Source organism: Sander vitreus, chromosome 1, assembly GCF_031162955.1.
Source record: "Sander vitreus isolate 19-12246 chromosome 1, sanVit1, whole genome shotgun sequence".
Lineage (NCBI taxonomy): Eukaryota > Metazoa > Chordata > Actinopteri > Perciformes > Percidae > Sander > Sander vitreus.
In genome coordinates, this window is record NC_135855.1 from 5,496,567 (window position 1) to 5,516,206 (window position 19,640).

Here is a 19,640-nt window from a genome sequence, read left to right on the forward strand (position 1 = left end):
TTACTTTCACAATGTAGCTTTAAGGATTCAACAGGAGCAGTGGCGATTTTAGACCCTTTATTAGTCTCAAGCCTCCCTAAAAATTATAATAATAAAAACAAAAAATTGTTTTTTTTTAAAATTGATTTAATCAATTTTAGTGCTTCAAGTTAGTTTGCGAACTTGTGACAGAGGGCAAAAAATTACAGGTTCAAAGAAACAGGTTTAACATCCTGTGTCGCTGTCGCCAATGCTATGCACCTGTAACCGAGTGAAGGAAAGTTTTAATTTTTATTTATTTATCATTTCATTTGATTCCGGTAGTCCATAAAGAGACTTTTGTAGTTTTTTTCAAATGTTCAATAATTTGTTGTAATAATATAATCATTGTTATCCAGTGAAATTACTGATTTAGCAGGGGGGGGTTTAACACGTTTGCAAGGCACTGTATCCGCGTCACATTCTCATTAGGGGCTGAGCCCCCCTAAAGGTTTGATCCTAGAATCGCCCCTGCACAGGAGCCTGTGAAGTATGTGACAGAGGCGGAAGTGAAAGTAAAACTCGAGTGTTTCCTAGCTAGTTTAGATCACATCGGCGTCTCAGTGGAGCTGCAGACATGAGCTCTTTACAGTTCAACGCCGTTTTACTGGCTATATCTACCCAGCTGTCGGCTAAGGAGCTGGAGAATTTAAAGTTTCTGTGTATAGACATCATCGGGAAAAGGCAGCGGGATGATGTCAAGACCGGAGTCCAACTGTTCCAACTTCTGATGGAGAGAGGAAAACTGGGAGCCGACAACACCAAGTTCCTGTCCGATTCGCTCATACACATTAATCGACACGACCTGTCAAACAAATTGAACAATTTTGAAAGCCAGTGTGAAATCACCGACGACCAACCGGACGACGACGAGAAAGGTAGGCTACGAACCACACGCGCTGTAGAGCTACAGGGCCGGTGTTGTAACGAGTTGTGTTCCCCCGTCGAGCCCTATTTTCCTATTTTTGTGTCTAAGTGACTGATGGGAACAACAACCTTTGACATTGGTCCAGTGTTAAGCGAGATCGCTGCAGTCGGCAGCGTAGAAACAAGCTACAATGTAAGTTAATAGGGCAATTGTCCAGCTTGTATTTACCGTCACAAAAGTGCTTGTTTTGCCACTGACAGGCTCAGATTAATATTCTAAGTGTCTGACAACATTATGGTAAGGATTTCTAAGGAGGTCGACCTTTCTTTTAACGAGTAAGATCCTTTTTTTAAAACATCCTCGAAATTGCGTTCGCTAAAGCCACCAGACTCAATGTAAATAAATAGTAATTTTAGCATTGTAAAATACACTTCATTCAAAGTTGACAGAAACAAAAGAAAACTATTTAAAAATGCCGCTTTGGGTCGTCTTTCAACTTTTCCATCCATCACAACTCTAGTTTTGGTTGAAATAACTAGAGTTATCGATTTACATGTGAAAATATGTTGGCTCTATGCACGCTAAAAGTATTGTTTCTTTAAATGGAGTCTGGTGGGTTTAGCGCTAGCGACTTCAGAGCTGTTTCTGGTTAAACAGAAAGGTCTCAAAGAGGTTTTATAAAGGTCTATCTCTGTAGGGATCCTTTCCATAATAATGTCAGATACTCCAAATAATAATCTTGGTAAAACAGCATGTTTAGTGGACCAAACTGACGCTGATCATTTGCCCCATAGGGTTACATTGCAGCCCGGTCTGTGGCTGCCGGTTACAGCGTTCACGCTTAATACTGGACCAATGTTAAAGATTGTTTGAAGTGTATCAGTCACTTACACACAAAAAACAGGATGAAAAAAAAAGGTAGTTATACCCTTTGATATATTGAGCAAGACAATGTAACGTGTCAATTAGGGCTGAACGATTAATTGCATTTGCAATAATATCGCGATATGTTAAAACACGATTTCCTAATCGCAAAGGCTGCGATTTGGTCACATGACTCACAAGAGCAAATCAGTCTGCACTCAGCAGAGAAAGCATCAACTTAGCACGCTAACGCTACGCCGTACCTTGAGCAGATTTCTGTCATTCAAACAACTCTGAGTTGTAGTTTAAAACTTTTACAGCCATTTTAATAAACATTCGGGCTCGAGTCCATACATGCAGTTAATGGATACAGGCACGCAGGACTGAAGACTCGGTTAGCTACGATTAGCTCTGATTAGCGGTTAGCTAGCTCCGTTATAAATCGATGGAGTGGAGGAGAGGGGTAACAACCAATGATAAATGACGTTCGGGGAGCTTTCACAGCAGTGTGGCTGCGTTGTTTCAACTGTTTTATTAGTACAGTTAATCCGACGGCAAGAACACCAGCAACATGCTACTGCTAACGTAACGATAGCCTCTCTGTCTCTGAGTGCAACGTTGATGCTGTCAACGTTGCTGTCATGCACACGGCACGCAACTTCATGAGGGGAGGGAGGGGCTGGAGGCAGCTCCTCTGTGTGCGCTGTAAAAATACTTATTTAACTGTCTAGTAAAGTTCAAAGACAGTGTTTAAAAAGTGCAATCCACATGTTTACATATGTTTATTACAGTAAATAATAATTAAATAATCTAAATACTACTAACCTAATTTGTTTTTATATTTCTGCAATCTGCACTTTAGTTTGTGTGATTTGTTTCTGACTTTCATATGAATTTTTACACCAGGCGGTCAGTGCTCAATATACTACTGTGACTGAAGTAGTTAAACAAAAGATGCCATTCATATAAATTCATGCATCACCTGATTTCATCATCACATCCAGGCCTGGCCTCCAGGAAAGAACAGTTTGTTTAATCTGTCTAATCTTGTGTTGTTCATACTATACAATGATTTATTGCTTGTCTTTGTTGAATAATACAGAAGACAAAGAGCTTAAAAAATAATCGCATATTAAATCGCAATCGCAGTATTATTGAAAAAAATCGCAATTAGATTATTTTCAAAAATCGTTCAGCCCTACTGTCAATGTCTTAGTAATATGACAACTTGACATTAACCTAGACAACATAACCTGTCACAAATATGTCATAGCAGACTTACCAAACTTAAAGAAGCTAGTATTAAGCTTTCTGTGTCAACGTTACATTAAACTTTCAGGACCGTTTTGCACTGGGCAACAATTATTGACCGTACTGATTAATTGGACAATGTTTTTCTAGGTTAGCTTAATTCATTTATCATTTGAAAAAGGTCCTCCTCAGTTTCATAAAGCCCAATTTTACACCTGCAAACTGCGTCAGGGGGTTCCCTGCCATCATAAGGCTTTATAAGGTGCAGCACCCAAGCTGTTTTGTGCACCACCTAAGCTGAATGAATATAAATATCCATGTGAGCATCAAAACTAACTCAATGACTTTTCTCCGATCTAATGATTGTAGTTGGTCCCCAGGACTTCTTTGTGACTTTCTTTGTTATTATCTGCTCTAGCTTTTCCAATGTTTTAGAAACAGATATGGTACATTACATTACATTACATTACATGTCATTTAGCTGACGCTTTGATCCAATGACTTACAATTGCTATACTGTATATCAGAGGCTCTGGAGCAACTAGGGGTTAAGTGTCTTGCTCAGGGACACATTGGTTGATGTATCGCAGTGGGAATTGAACCCAGCTCTCCCACACCAGAGACGTGTTATATCCACTGCACCATCACCACCAGTTTCTGAACTGCTTGGAACAGATTAATATGTAAAGACATACTTCTAACCAGTCCCTCCAGAAAAACGCAATTATGCGATCGTATAATTCAATGCATAATCAGCCAAAGTGACGTGAACATCATCGAAAAACTGCAAACCCCGCGATGAAGCCATGATGAAACCGCAGTTTTTGCAAGTTCCCGCAATTTCATCACATAAAATTGCATAAATAACCCACATATTCCTTTGCATTTTTTAAGAAAACGTACCGTTTCTGGAAGGACTGTCTAACTCCATATGTAGAGGAGAAGTGGGACAGACCTTTTTCTTTAATTAGCCCCAGACAGTTCCCAATGGTCTCCATAAGCTGCCAAATATCACCATTGTCCTGTGGAGGGTGTTGGATTAGTTGCATTAACGTTTTGCATAAAAACGAGTCCATTGTTTCCCAAATAAGGACATATTTTCTTCTCTAAACCCACAAAGTCTTCCTCTACTTTTGTCAGCTAAACTGGACGTTGCCACAGAGGTGATCGCCGAGCATCTGGGAAGGTCTTGGCGTAAACTGGGCCGCCGACTGGGTTTGAACGACGTGAAGCTGGACTCCATCTCCAAGAGGCATCCCACAGAGCTGGAGGAGACGACAAGGGAGCTGCTGAAGGAATGGAGGAAGAGGCAAGGAGCCGAGGCCCGAACAGCACAGCTGATCCAAGCCCTGAGAGCCTGCACCCTCAACCTGACTGCTGATAAAGTGGAGGACCGACTCGCATCCCCCTGATACTGATGGAGACTTACAGACAGGACTGAGATACACTTTGGGAATGAAAATGAGAGTTGTGATTGACTTTCAAGGAAAGAAATGATCTATCAAAGAAATTTATACGCAGATATATAACGTTACGCGCAAGAGAAATCGTCTTTTGATCAATAAATCAACTTCCTGAATGTCATAAAACGTGCTAATATTGGTCATGTTTCATGTTTTTATCTGACGATGAAAACAGAGAAATGTACTCGGGTGACATTCTGATCTGATCGTGATTCTTCACGAAATAACGAGAATTTAACTGAAATGGTGAACTTTACAAGTTAGTTCTTAAAATGGCAAATATTCGTCCTGCGACATGAGAGACTTCTGCCGGTGGCGGTGGACACTATTACATATATATTAATAAAAATAACTTTCATTATGAGGCACTTTTCAAAACAAAGTTACAGTGGTTTACAGTTAAAATATAAAATAGAAGTAGATACAATCCAAAACTTAAAATATACACAAGATGAAATAGTTTAAAGTATTACAACAACAAAAAACATCAGTTAAGAAAAAGCCATGAGATAGAGAGAGAAGCCGTGTAATTCTTAAAGCACTCGCAAAGGGTGAAATGCTCCCCTAACTGCGCTGCCTAGCAAATAGTGTCTGGGTGCTCCTGTGCTATTTGCACGTGAAAACATCTGGCACAAAGGTGGTCCCTTTCTATGCAAATGAGCCTCTGTATTAAAAAAAAATACAATAATACAAACTTCAAACAATCACTTTAATATATAAATGATGCCCATCGATTGTTACAGTTCTTGATTGCCAAATGGTTTATGTCATCTGCAGGCAGTGCATGAGTTTATGTAATCCAGTCTGCTGCAACAACCAAAACAAAGGTAATGTGGCTTTGTCTATTGATGTGAGTTAGAGATCTAGTGAGTTAAATCCCAAATACGGTTGAGAGGCCCGGACAGCAAAGGACCCTTACGCCGCCTTCCCACTGGCACTTGAAATCAGCTCCGTAATACGCAATACGCCCCCTAGCGGACGTCGTACTACACCGTTGAAAAGCTTCGGAAGCGACTCGCAAAAATGGCGGAGAGACTGGAACGACCGGTAAGTGTCTGAATGTACGATTCTCTATGACCTCTCTTATACAGATATAAATAGAAAGGCTGCTGCGTGGAGAAAAGTTGCCCAGGACATTGACATGTCACGTCGGTTAAATGTGATATAGCGGTATAATGTCAATAGTTCGATGTCTGTTGCTAGCTAACCAATTAGCATTAGCAGGTTTGTTTATCAGTACCGTAGCAACGCTAACTTCCGCTGGAATTGTCGGATAGGAACCGTCCGTAGCCTTTCGCAAGAGTTCAATTCTTTTGAACGCATCCGGATGACCAACTGACACGATTTATTTCGCACCGTACTCGTTCGGACCCGGTTTGGACCCATTCGCATGCGGTCTGCAAACCTCACTAGGAAATAAATGACTTCCGGTCGTTTCGAAGCCGTATTGGAGCTGATTTCAACTGCCAGTGGGAAGGTGGCGTTAGTGACAAGCGGAGACTCTGAAACCATTAGTAGGGACCCGCCAGTGCCAGAGGATCTCAAGCATCGATCATCAGGCAGATCACAGATACAGGCCTGAGCAGTCAAGGCTTTAAAAACAAGCATGGAAATCTTAAAATCAGTTCTATGCCTCACAGGTAACCGGTGAAGGGCAGCAAGGAGTGGTCTCTTTCTACGGGTTAAAGGCCTGACAGCAGCCTTTTGTATCAGCTGCAGTATTTGGACGTTACACCTGCTGATAACCAGAATAAAGTGCACGTACACCATGTAAACATAGGAATTCAAACAAGTTTTAAAGTACGTTTTCAGCCGTTTTCAAAGGGGTCCCTTGACCTCTCCCCTCAAGATATCTAAATGAAAATGGGTTCTATGGGTACCCACAAGTCTCCCCTTTACAAACACGCCCACTTCATGCTAATCCCATGCAGTTTGGGACTAAAACATGCACTTGTTCTCATTCAGTACAAATGTGTTATTTCCTCCTATTGTAATATGTAATGGTGTACTTGAATATTTCTGCATACTGGGGTCCCTAAACAGTCTTGGAGTTGTATAAATTGGGTCTGACTGGAATGTTGTCACTCCGAACTCATAAAATACTGACGCTTGGGCAGTGGCTGTCAGCGTCAGCAGCTACGCGGCGCTGTGAGATGACGTAGTATTAAGAGCGTCAGCGGTAGCTAGTAATATTAAAGCCCAAAATTCTGCCTAGGGAGGGAGGCTGGTTGGGGTGGTGATCCAAACAACCCAGGACTTTCACCCCGGAGACTGGAATTTGTGTCCCACATGTCACGTTTCCTGAACCCACACTCTCTATCTTGTTTTCCTAAACCCAACTGTCCTGTTCCTGGCCCCTTACTCTTTTTCTAAACCCAACTGTCCCGTTCTTGTTTTCCTAAACCCAACTGTCCTGTTCTTGTCCCACATTTCACGGAAACGTACCTTTTATAAGCCCACCCACCATCTTTTCCTTAACCTAACTGCGTCAAAAAGTCCTGACCCGCACGTTTTAGATATGACTTTAGAGGAGACTTTTAGCGTCAATAACAACGCCAAAGGCACCTGACCAAGCGTCTGTATTTTACGCGAAGGGAGTGAGAATGTGTTGGGAGTCAACAAGAGGTTTTCACGTGTGATGATAGTCCCCAAAGTAGCTACAGTGGCCTCGATACCAAAAATTTGACTTTGATACTAATAATCTGAAAAATGCCATTGTAACGGAAATCTCCATATGTCAAAAGTTTTGGATACCAAATCACAGCGTGGGTTTTTCTGTGTTGTCCCTCAAAGTCTTATTATTATTTTATTATTATTATCTATTTTAGGCCTTAAGACACTTTCACAATTCATTGTCCTTTAGAATGAATTCTTTTTTTATTAATGATTTACGACTAAAGAAACTGACACACAGCGCTGAGCTGCATCTCAAATGAATCTTCAGGTTCCCAGCTTTCAGATGATGTTCTTCACTACACTTCTATGTTCTTCTGTTGACCCCTGAACACCCCCTTTTAGGGCTGGGCAATATATCAATATTATATCGATATCGTGATATGAGACTAGATATCGTCTTAGATTTTGGATATCGTGATATGACATAAGTGTTGTCTTTCACTGGTTTTAAAGGCTGCATTACAGTAAAGTTGTCATTTTCTGAACTTACCAGACTGTTCTAGCTGTTCTATTATTTGCCTTTTCCCCACTTAGACATTATGTCCACATTACTGATTATTTATCTAAAATCTAAGTGTGAAGATATTTTGTTAAAGCACAAATTGACAACCCTAGAATATCGCCGCAATATCAATATTGAGGTATTTGGTCAAGAATATCGTGATATCTGATTTTCTCCCTATTGCTCAGCCCTACCCCCTTTCCCTAACCCCTACCCCTGTAAAAACAAAAGTGGGCAGAATGTTAAGAGGCTAGCCCATTTCCAGTCTTTGTGCTAAGCTAAGCTAACCAGTCTGCTGGCCATCACTTCATATTTTACAGATATGAGAGGGGCATGGATCTTTTTAACCACAAAACTCTTAACTATTCCTGTTTTCTGGTTCAGAATCAAATGAAATGATTAGGAATGCATTCTGTAAGGGAAATTGCTTTATTTGCTGATCAGAAGCCATCAAACTACTTACACTACTGTGATGATTGATTTTTTTTTTTGTGATATGAGAAATAAAATCAGATGGTATTTAAAATGTGTCTCATTAACATCCCCAGAAGCTACAAAGTGCCTATGGTCTTTGCCATTTTCATTCAGTCAGTGTTGTCAGGCATGCTTATGAAGTTACATATTTATTGTTACAGGACAGCCCAAACTGCCATCCACCCAAAACCCTTGATCTGCTTCATCAGCACGCTCTGATGTCATCAGGGTGCCAGGTCAAAGATCACGTGCAGTTTCTGTAGAAGGAATGCATGTCAATAACGGAGCCTTTTCAGAAGAACAATGCTGAAGTGTGATTGTCATTGTCATTAACGAACTTAAAGATGACAAGACAACCGTTAACCGATTTCATGCTGTGAATGTGAAATACTAACTTTAGCCACATAACGTTAGCAATACCTTCGTTAGCATCATTTTGCTAGCCTTAGGGACTGTTAATTATTTAATTAAGGGGCCACCAGAGCAGTTCTGTGGCTTCTAACTAAAGAAGACTTGACCCTCCCCTTGCATGTAAGGTTGCACTTTACAAAGAAGTACAGATGCCATTTGATTTTTACAGCCACTATGTACATGAGTTAACCTCTGCATCCTCATCTTACACATCCCACTCCTCTGTTATGGTGTGGTGGCCATTTCAGTAGATTTACTCACTAACATAGTTGTGGAAACACAATAAGCATGGAAACTAAATGCACACTAATGCATTACTGCATTACTTCAAATACTAAGTTACTGCAGTAAACTAGTAGTCACATGAAATAAAACAATAAAACGTTAAGACCATTCAGCAAAGGACACTGGGAAATCACCAATTCAACACTGGTTGCTATGGACTTGTCACTAGGCTTCGTCATTGTATATTTTAGCACAGACTAAAAAAAGTTGTGTGACCCTCCCTTCAACAAAAAATAAAAAGACATGACCCTCCCCTATTTTCCTCCGGTGGTCCATTCCATGAATACCGAATGGTCCCTTAGATTGGTTTCTCATGAGCGCGGGAAACTTTCGCGTGCTCACTAGAAAGATACAGAAAGTATTTTGCGCTCATTAGAAAGTTTCTTGTGCGCACCAGAAGAAAAAAAAAAACCATGTCCCTTTAGGAGCTCCTAGACAACATGATGTCCCCCATTATTTACACTGGAAGCCCTTTAGGAAGGGATCTCATCAGGGCCAGCATGGGAGGAATGATCACAGCAGGTAAAAAAGTCTTTCAGTGTTCATACAGGCACCTGACTACTGGTTTGAAACAGACTTGAGAAATGTGTTATTTCATTTTTTTCACTGCAGTGAATTGACTTTGCTGTCCGTAGAGCTTTACTGTGACTGTGATTCTATAATGTTTTTGTACTTTGTCTTCCATCCAGCTAAGCCACAGTATACTTACAGCACTTGTACAGCCTGTTCAGCCTATCAATGTCATTCCTGCTCATCTGGGTGGCCTGGCCGAAGGATACGTTAGGGTCGGGAATGGGCATCATAGTGGGGCGGTTGTTCTTGGAGAAGGCGTACCTGGAGAATCACAGATACCACAATGCAAAGCGGGTTGAGCTTGGGTTTGATGACCTGGAGGGAAACAAACCCTGATGCTTGTGGCGACTTTAGTTCTTTGATGTGTGATGTGATAATGGTTTAAAAGCAGATTCAGGTTGGTTATACTGCTTCCACCAGAGTCACCAATAACACAAGCTCTTGTACAGGCCATCTATACAGATAGTAGAATTCCCTAAAGTCACCCAGTAAGTGCCTGATTTAGCTGAGCCTTCAACTTGTCCTGCTAGTCGGAGCAGTAGCTCCTATAAGAGCAAAAGCTGCCTGTGTGATAATAATTGTCAGAAAGTTACAAAGAAAAAGTGAGGAAAGCACAGGCACTGATAGCAAGTACTTCTATGCAGTAAAAGGGACGTGAAAGATAAATAAAAATGTAAATAAAACATGAAGTTATCCATACTTCTCATATTGCATGACAGAGTTGTAGTCATAAGGAGTTCCCTGGTTCAGAGTGTTGATTTTGTCGAAGTTGTACGACATTCCTGCGGAGACGAGAGAAAATATACACGTAAGTTCACAGACATTTACGTTTAATAGTTAACCACAAACATTTGCTCAAGGGATGATAGAAAACATCCAGCAGTTTAGGAGAATGCCAAATAAACATTGTAATAATCAGCTGTCACAGCTGAATAATGACGCCCATACTGAAATGCTTTAAGCTGCAGTTCTACCTACAGAAAATAGAGTGCTAGGTGACAGTGACTAGATATTTTTGCTTGATTGACAGGTGCCTATCAAAGTCAGCCATGGCGGTTGTTGCTCTTCCTGTCTCAGTTCCGCATACATTTCCACCTTTTTCACCAATGTTTGATTTTCCGTCTAAGTCAGTAATATCAGAGCTCCCTTCTTTTTTAAATGTTTTTTTTTCATTTTCTGCTTAATGTATTTCTGCTTTTCTCCTTTCAATCATGTTTAACTCAAACAATGAGACTATTTCTGCCTCTACAGCAGCTCTGCCTCTAAGAGAGACTAAAAACAAGTCGTGTGATAGATGGTGAAACGTTCTAACCATCCTGGATGTTTTCCCAGTACACCTTGATGTAGCTGTCCCTGTCGGAGCGGGTCTGTTCATGGTTGAAGCCGAGGGCGTGGAGCAGCTCGTGCTGGACGGTGCTGTGGTACAGACATCCTTGTTGGGCCAGAGACACAGTCTGAGCACCACCCTGACGACCAATGAAGGAGTAGCAGCTGGCGACACATAGACATACAAACAAGCGGTTTTAGAAATCATACAAGATATTACCATGTGGAAGTGTAAAAGGAACAGCTGCTACAGTCCTCGCAGAATAACAGTGTAAGAGAGTGTGCCGCGTTCTGTCAGATCTTTGCTATTCAAACATGAATATTCTGTATGTCCTGCTTATTTTACTAGTCACTGATCACTATCAGTGGCTGCTTAAAATGGTTTTGGTCAAGCAAACATCACCAGAGAATTAGTCTCGCATTGTCAGACCTATCTTGTTGCCTTGTTGCACGATCACATTTTTCTTCAACACTTAACATTTTCAGAGTGTAGCTTGCTAGTTCGAAGTTTGTTGTTGTTTCCCGAAGCTTTCGGAGTTTGAGAACAGCAACACACGGAGAGTGGAAGGTGAGGGACATCCGGCGCATGGACACGTACTTCATTTGATCCAGGGCTCCTGCACACTGTCTGCGTGGCATGAGCGTGGCGTTTCTGTTGCGTGGCGGCTGCGTGGCGTTTCCTATGTCTTTGCACACCAGAAACGTGTCTGACGCGGCACCGCTGCTGCTAGCCTTGTCTGTAAACATGTATGTTTCCCATTGATCAAATGAAATAATAGCGTGTTCTTCAACTTTATTTTGTCAATCTTTTGGCGTTTGTACATTTGTTTATACTGGTTTGGATTACAGCAAAGACAACGTCGGCAGTATTGACGGCCAAACAGTATTGACGGCCAAACATTTATATCTGCATTTATGTCAAAACCTAGAGACTTTCAAACATCAAAATGTCATTTATTAAATGTATTTGTGTCAAAATGACATCTTTTTGTATTCTATTTTGCCTGGAAAATAGGCGTCGGTCCTATTTCTAGCATTCACGCGTTTTCAGGGCAGCTTGAGCCGCGCCTGAGACGTGCGTGTCACGCAGGCAGTGTGCAAGCTCTAACCTGTTAACATGGGAGGCGAAATAAAAACGGACATGCCACGCAGCTGACACGCTCACGGCACGCAGGCAGTGTGCAGGAGCCCTAACAGAGCAAGTCCTGGTTAAAATACTCATCTCAAAGCATGCACTTTCTGTAGCTAATTAAACGTAAAGTAATCTGTGTTTCATTATAAGTGAATGAAAGGGAGGACTGAGATGCTTTAAAGCTGCAATAGGCAACTTTTACAACAGAGGCTTCTAGACAGAGGTTTAGTCCATGTACGACAGGCACAAGACTGGTTGAAGGTGTAAATGGTTGCAGTAAGAACATAGTCCACGTGTATGGTTAAAACCCTGCCGTTGAGTTGTGAACCTACAGCCGGACCCTTACCCGTTCCTGGACTCGATGCTCAGCCACTCATGATCACTGTTCTGGTAGGGTCTGAAACGGATGCAGGAAACTGAAGAGAAAGACTCCAGTCCACGAGTGATGATGGCCACTTCACGGGAGGCTGGCAGGACAGATAAATAAAAATCGTAATGTGTATTCAACAATCTTATACTGAATTAAAAGGCTGAGTCTTGGATTTTTTGATTTTACACACTCAGATTAGATTCTAAAGGGTAATTCACTGTTTTCTGTTACACACATACGGTGTATTTGGGTTGTACGAAAATCAAAATATTCACAGGGAAGTCCAACTAAATTAGCTGTGACTGTGAATATAAAGTAAAATGTATCCGTCCCTGTGGGAATCTAAATCTAAACAAAACAATGGGTGCTTACAGTAGTAGTTGGCAATGTAGTAGGGAATGTAGACCTTCCCATCGGCATTCTTTAGCCACAGGCAGCCTTTGGAGGTGCAGGGGTCAGCGTTTCTGTCGGCGCCTGGCTTCACAGCGATGTCTCCTCCAATCAGGGTGGGCTCGTCAAAGTCAGGGGCTGCAACACCAACACAGGTGTGAGTTTGAAATACACAACAGGTTAGAAATGATGAATTGGGTTGGCACCCCCCCAATCCACGGGCTTGAGTACTGTCAATCTGACAATTGTGATTTCCATTGGATCAGAGTACTGTCACTTGGTTGCCTGTTCTGCTAACTTTCCCAGCCCTTGTCACATGACCAATTCATGTTTCCATGACGACTGTCCAAAATTCTGATAGCGTGGAACCTGCACTGTTAATGAATGTGATTGAATATATATATTGTGAATTTTTTAGCAGAATTACATAATGTTCAATCCTGTCCAATATTTCCTATATTTCTAAGCAGATTTCCTATGCTGTATTCTGATGAAAAGACAGAGAGAAGAAAAAAACAATCTTCTGTAAGTAGATTGTAAAGTGTAAACAGAGTGTATATGGCCACTACAACATGGTTAAGGTCTGCTTAAGGTTTAGGGGACTAAAATAAAATAGTTAGGCTAAGGAAAGGCTGGACTTACTGCGGTCTCTGTTGGCTCTCTCCAGCAGTTGACCAACAGGCAGCTCCTTCGAAAAGTCCTCAAGGGTAGCAACATCTGCACAATACATATATAGGTATATGACATCAGAATCACTTGGTTGCTCATATTCAATCATCACATACACAGTCGTTAAATATCCAATGACACAAAAAGATTAAATTTTTTTTAAACTACTTTTATATTTTTTTTATTGAAAGACAAACATTAACAGAGAAACAAAAAACAGAACTAAACAATCAGCGGTGACTACAGGACAGGAGATGTTAGTTATTGAGTGTGGTTGTGTGTGTGTGTGTGCGCGTGTGTGTGTGTGTGTGTGTGCGCGTGTGTGTGTGTGTGTGTGCGTGCCTGTGTGTGTTCACACAGTCAGCCTGTCAGTTGTCGAGTGTGTGTGTGCGTGTGCGTGTGCGTGTGCGTGTCTTTCTGGGACAAAGGCTAGGTAAGAGAGGGCTGGGGAACTAAGTGGGAGCATAGGGAATAAATAAATATATAATTAAATAAATGAAAAACACTTATAAAAATACATAAATTAAACAATCATATAATACTTAATAGGTTAACTCATGTACGTCATGGCTGTAAAAATCAAATGGCATCTGTACTTCTTTGTAAAGTGCAAAATAATATCAATAAACAATTAATCAAAAACGCTACTGCTACTCTATTACCCCCACCGATACAACTACAACAAACAATACAGATATCTATAATAATGATAATAATGAGTGTATATTAATTATAATAATAGAGTCCACTGGCACTGAAGCATTGCCAGGGAGCGGGTCAGCTGGGTCAGTTCAGCACGGCTAGCCTGTTTCCTTTTGTAGTTAATATTAATGATATTAATTTATTAATAATAATTTAGTTGGGATTTGTGCTTCCAATTTTTTTATTTTTTGATGAATTTGTCCTGCTTCGGGTCACCCCCATACCTTCGAGGATGGAGCTAGCTGAATATGTCACATAATTCTCCTCAGTTTTTGTTTAAAGCTAGATAAAGAGGGGCTATCATTTCATTCTTACCTTCCTGCAGTCGCCCACGGTGACATGGAAAAGAAGAGCAAAATGTTATGGAAGCTCAGTCACAAAGACAGAATAGAAACAGACTTTCACATAAGGCACAGTGAGCTTCCAAGTAAAGCGGTTCCACCAACTGCCCGACTGCCTCCTGTATTAAATCATACAAGAAATACCAGGAGGAGTACAGAAACAGGCCCTTATCATAGATATAATTTGGGTATTAAAAAGTCAGTCTCCCATTCATTGTCTATGGAGCAGCTCCACACTAAAACACATCTCTTCCAACTGCACCTAGACTAAGAACATTTTGGTTACAAAACACATTTCCTCTTACACGTTGCCCTTGCATGTGGCACTTCGTAGTTTGGCTTATTTGAAGCTAAGCTTTGTGATTCTTTCTGTTCTGAGTTTGTATCTTCACGGTTGAATACACTTACTGGAAGTCGCTTTGGAGAAAAACGTCAGCTAAATGAAATGTAATGTGATGTAACATCACAAGTTTGAGACTCCATTGTTTGGTTTCTGGCTTTCTGAGAGAGTAGCTCGTTTTTACAAAGTGATTGAACTTTTTTTCAGCATTTTTGTCACTTTTTTCAACGTTTTGTTTTAAATTCATGGTCAATAAACCTAATTTATATGACATTTTACCTCATTTTTGAGTTAAGACGGCAGAAATGATGAATGATTTTGACTAATAGTTAAGATCAAAGGATGTTGAGTGGATCACAGACTGGTTTATGTCAAAGATTTACTTAGGCCAGACTGTGCTCCTGCTGAGTTCTTCTTTAGGCTAAGACTTAACTGCTATCTATCTGCCCGTGTAAATGCATGGTAAAGTAATACCATACCTAATTCCTCTCTCTATTAGATAAGTTGCAGGTCAAAATAAGACTATTTAATTTCTAGGGGTGTAACGATACACATATATTCGTATTAAACCGTTTGGTACGAGGTGCGCATTACAAACCGAACGATTCGTTGGACTAATCCTATTTCATTTTTTAAAAAAAGAGCTTAAATTATGTGAAATATAATGTTCTCAGTGCCGCTGCACTCAACAAGGCAGCCCAAATGACGAAACAGGCAACATGCTGTCTGCCCTTCCCACTCCTAAGGAAAAACACACTACTCCAGTCAGGCATGCTACGCTAACTAGCTCGTTGCAATATGGTTGACAAGGATTTATAGTATGTCTGAATTTAATAACCTGATGGCGAGATGAATCAAAGTTCTAGTATGTATGTATGTATGTATGTATGTATGCTCATATATAGCCTAGTCTACATTTAGGCAACATCTACATACTTGTTTAATTTATTACAGCAAAGGAATGCAGAAAGTTAAGTTGGTCAGAATCAAGCATATATAATAAATATCATGAAATAATTTAGTTTAGGCTATGACTTGGTGTCTCTCTCTCTCTCTCTCTCTCTCTCTCTCTCTCTCTCTCTCTCTCTCTCTCTCTCTCTCTCTCTCTCCTAAAATATCTTCCAGTATCCATTTGTTCACTCGTTTACACTAGCTAGACTATTGTTTTCTATAGCCAACTAAAATATTCCTTTATCTTTACCTCAAGTAAATGTAGCTGAAGTGAAGCAAGTAAAAGTCATTAACAACTTACGATTTCACTCTGTTATCACTCACTGTGTGTGCGGTAGCAAGTCCAGACCAAAGATTTGCGACGAGACGAGATATATCCTGCAGCTACTTTCAACCATAGACTGTATGTTAACAGTCTATGCTTGCAACACACCGGTCTGCAGCATTCTGAAAGCTGCCAGTTTAAACCAATGAGAAGAGATCAGACGGTGTATCATCTTGTACTTCTGTCTAACTTTCGACTTTCTGGCTTTTTTGTAGCTGGATATATTATTTGTTGTTTCTAATTATGAATTTGGATAACGTTGACGTTGACGATGATAGTGAGATACTTGCTACAGTTGCATTTCGAGTGATAAATCGACGAAAACAACATTTTATTTCTCTGATTTACTGCTGTGTTTTAAGCTTCAGCCCCCCTAAAATAGGCCTAACAACCTCCCTGGCCTTGTCGTTGAAATAAATAAATAAATATATATATATAAACATATAAACATATATATATAAACATATATATATAAACATATATATATATATATATAAACATATATATATATAAACATATATATATTAACATATATATATATATAAACATATATATATATATATAAACATATATATATATATATATATATATATATATATATATATATATATATATATATATATATATATATATGCCTGGTTTGCCTGTGACGAGACGAGATATATCCTGCAGCTACTTTCAACCATAGACTGTATGTTAACAGTCTATGCTTGCAACACACCGGTCTGCAGCATTCTGAAAGCTGCCAGTTTAAACCAATGAGAAGAGATCAGACGGTGTATCATCTTGTACTTCTGTCTAACTTTCGACTTTCTGGCTTTTTTGTAGCTGGATATATTATTTGTTGTTTCTAATTATGAATTTGGATAACGTTGACGTTGACGATGATAGTGAGATACTTGCTACAGTTGCATTTCGAGTGATAAATCGGCGAAAACAACATTTTATTTCTCTGATTTACTGCTGTGTTTTAAGCTTCATCCCCCCTAAAATAGGCCTAACAACGTCCCTGGCCTTGTCGTTGAAATAAATAAATATATATATATATATATATATATATATATATATATATATATATATATATATATATATATATAAACATATATATATATATAAACATATATATATATATATAAACATATATATATATATGTTTATATATATATAAACATATATATAAACATATATATATAAACATATATATATAAACATATATATATATAAACATATATATATATATAAACATATATATATATACAGTCAGGTCCATAAATATTGGGACATCGACACAATTCTAATCTTTTTGGTTCTATACACCACCAAAATGGAGTTGAAATGAAACGAACAAGATGTGCTTTAACTGCAGACTTTCAGCTTTAATTTGAGGGTATTTACATCCAAATCAGGTGAACGGTGTAGGAATTACAACAGTTTGTATATGTGCCTCCCACTTTCTAAGGGACCAAAAGTAATGGGACAATTGGCTGCTCAGCTGTTCCATGGCCAGGTGTGTGTTATTCCCTCATTATCCCATTTACAAGGAGCAGATAAAGGTCCAGAGTTCATTTCAAGTGTGCTATTTGCATTTGGAATCTGTTGCTGTCAACTCTCAATATGAGATCCAAAGAGCTGTCACTATCAGTGAAGCAAGCCATCATTAGGCTGAAAAATCTAAACAAACCCACCAGAGAGATAGCAAAAACATTAGGTGTGGCCCAATCAACTGTTTGGAACATTCTTAAAAAGAAAGAACGCACCGGTGAGCTCAGCAACACCAAAAGACCCGGAAGACCACGGAAAACAACTGTGGTGGATGACCGAAGAATACTTTCCCTGGTGAAGAAAACACCCTTCACAACAGTTGGCCAGATCAAGAACACTCTCCAGGAGGTAGGTGTGTGTGTGTCAAAGTCAACAATCAAGAGAAGACTTCACCAGAGTGAATACAGAGGGTTCACTACAAGATGTAAACCATTGGTGAGCCTCAAAAACAGGAAGGCCAGATTAGAGTTGCCAAACAACATCTAAAAAAGCCTTCACATTTCTGGAACAACATCCTATGGACAGATGAGACAAAGATCAACGTGTACCAGAGTGATGGGAAGAGAAGAGTATGGAGAAGGAAAGGAACTGCTCATGATCCAAAGCATACCACCTCATCAGTGAAGTATGGTGGTGGTAGTGTCATGGCGTAGGCATGTATGGCTGCCAATGGAACTGGTTCTCTTGTATTTATTGATGATGTGACTGCTGACAAAAGCAGCAGGATGAATTCTGAAGTGTTTTCGGGCAATATTATCTGCTCATATTCAGCCAATGCTTCAGAACTCATTGGACGGCGCTTCACAGTGCAGATGGACAATGACCCGAAGCATACTGCGAAAAGCAACCAAAGAGTTTTTAAGGGAAAGAAGTGGAATGTTATGCAATGGCCAAGTCAATCACCTGACCTGAATCCGATTGAGCATGCATTTCACTTGCTGAAGACAAAACTGAAGAGAAAATGCCCCAAGAACAAGCAGGAACTGAAGACAGTTGCAGTAGAGGCCTGGCAGAGCATCACCAGGGATGAAACCCAGCGTCTGGTGATGTCTATGCGTCCAGACTTCAGGCTGTAATTGAATGCAAAGGATTTGCAACCAAGTATTAAGAAGTGAAAGTTTGATTTATGATTGTTAATCTGTCCCATTACTTTTGGTCCCTTAAAAAGTGGGAGGCACATATACAAACTGTTGTAATTCCTACACCGCTCACCTGATTTGGATGTAAATACCTCAAATTAAAGCTGAAAGTCTGCAGTTAAAGCACATCTTGTTCGTTTCATTTCAACTCCATTGTGGTGGTGTATAGAGCCAAAAAAGATTAGAATTGTGTCGATGTCCCAATATTTATGGACCTGACTGTATAAATATATATATATATATATATATATATATATATATATATATATATATATATATATATATATATATATATATATATATATATATATATATATATATATATATATATATATATATATATATATATATATATATATATATATATATAGTTGCTTTGCCTTTTGCCTGGTTGTCTCTAGTATTTGATTAAACATTAAATATTTTCTCTATTCATTTTCCTCCTTCTGAATGAATTTGTCCTCGTTGTAGCTTCAACCTGAAAACATGACATTTCAGATCAAATAAAAGTTTTGTATAACTTGTTTTTTGAATGTATCCCCTTTTTTCCATATTAACATTTATAATATTGATTTCTGATTGGAATTATCGCATACAGGTCTTCATGTCATGTCAGTGAGATGAGGGGGTTTCTGGGGTATTTTACCTCGGCCCAGGAAGAGGACACCAGCAGCAGAGTCACGAGAGACCAGGAGAAAACCAACATGGCTGCAACAGACCTGACAGAACCAGAGAGGATGAAGGAGATGAAGGAAATACACAAAATAAAAGTTAGTTTTTTAAAAGCATGTCATCACAAATATATAATCCATATTACTCTGAATGCAAAATGTCAATGTCCCATGCAGACTCAGGCTTTAAATGTCACCAAAGTCCCTGGCACTGTGTGTATGAACGATGAAGTGTGCAGACAGGGTTGTTACCTGAAAGACTGAAGAGACAAGTGTCTCACTGTTACCAAGTGAGAGTTTTTATACTGGTGGTCACGTATTCCAAGAACAACATGATATAACAAATTGTACAAAGAG

At 39.6% G+C, this 19,640-nt stretch overlaps 2 protein-coding genes across 2 annotated transcripts; one reads left to right on the forward strand and one right to left on the reverse strand.

Annotated features, from left to right (window-relative positions):
* The first annotated feature begins 527 nt into the window (after positions 1-527).
* fadd (Fas (tnfrsf6)-associated via death domain) lies at positions 528-8,168 on the forward strand. Its single transcript, XM_078252035.1, has 2 exons — positions 528-896; positions 4,142-8,168. The coding sequence occupies exons 1-2, from the start codon at positions 596-598 to the stop codon at positions 4,411-4,413; spliced, it is 573 nt and encodes a 190-aa protein (XP_078108161.1). The 5' UTR covers positions 528-595; the 3' UTR covers positions 4,414-8,168.
* On the reverse strand, positions 7,740-19,365 carry LOC144519239 (hatching enzyme 1.2-like). Its single transcript, XM_078252286.1, has 9 exons — positions 19,259-19,365; positions 14,290-14,293; positions 13,246-13,320; positions 12,586-12,741; positions 12,190-12,310; positions 10,698-10,876; positions 10,086-10,167; positions 9,522-9,646; positions 7,740-8,373 (listed from the first exon to the last, which is right to left on the reverse strand). Coding segments are annotated over exons 1-9 (804 nt in total). The 5' UTR covers positions 19,319-19,365; the 3' UTR covers positions 7,740-8,371.
* Positions 19,366-19,640: the final 275 nt, after the last annotated feature.

Coding starts and splice junctions, on each gene's coding strand:
- LOC144519239 (XM_078252286.1), bottom strand. CDS start 19,318: ATGTTGGTTTTCTCCTGGTCTCTCGTGACTCTGCTGCTGGTGTCCTCT. Junction 12,742..13,245: donor GAGAGCCAACAGAGACCGCA/GTAAGTCCAGCC, acceptor TTGGTGTTGCAG/CCCCTGACTTTGACGAGCCC. Junction 9,647..10,085: donor TCTGTCATGCAATATGAGAA/GTATGGATAACT, acceptor GTGATTCTCCAG/GTACGCCTTCTCCAAGAACA.
- fadd (XM_078252035.1), top strand. CDS start 596: ATGAGCTCTTTACAGTTCAACGCCGTTTTACTGGCTATATCTACCCAG. Junction 897..4,141: donor ACCGGACGACGACGAGAAAG/GTAGGCTACGAA, acceptor TACTTTTGTCAG/CTAAACTGGACGTTGCCACA.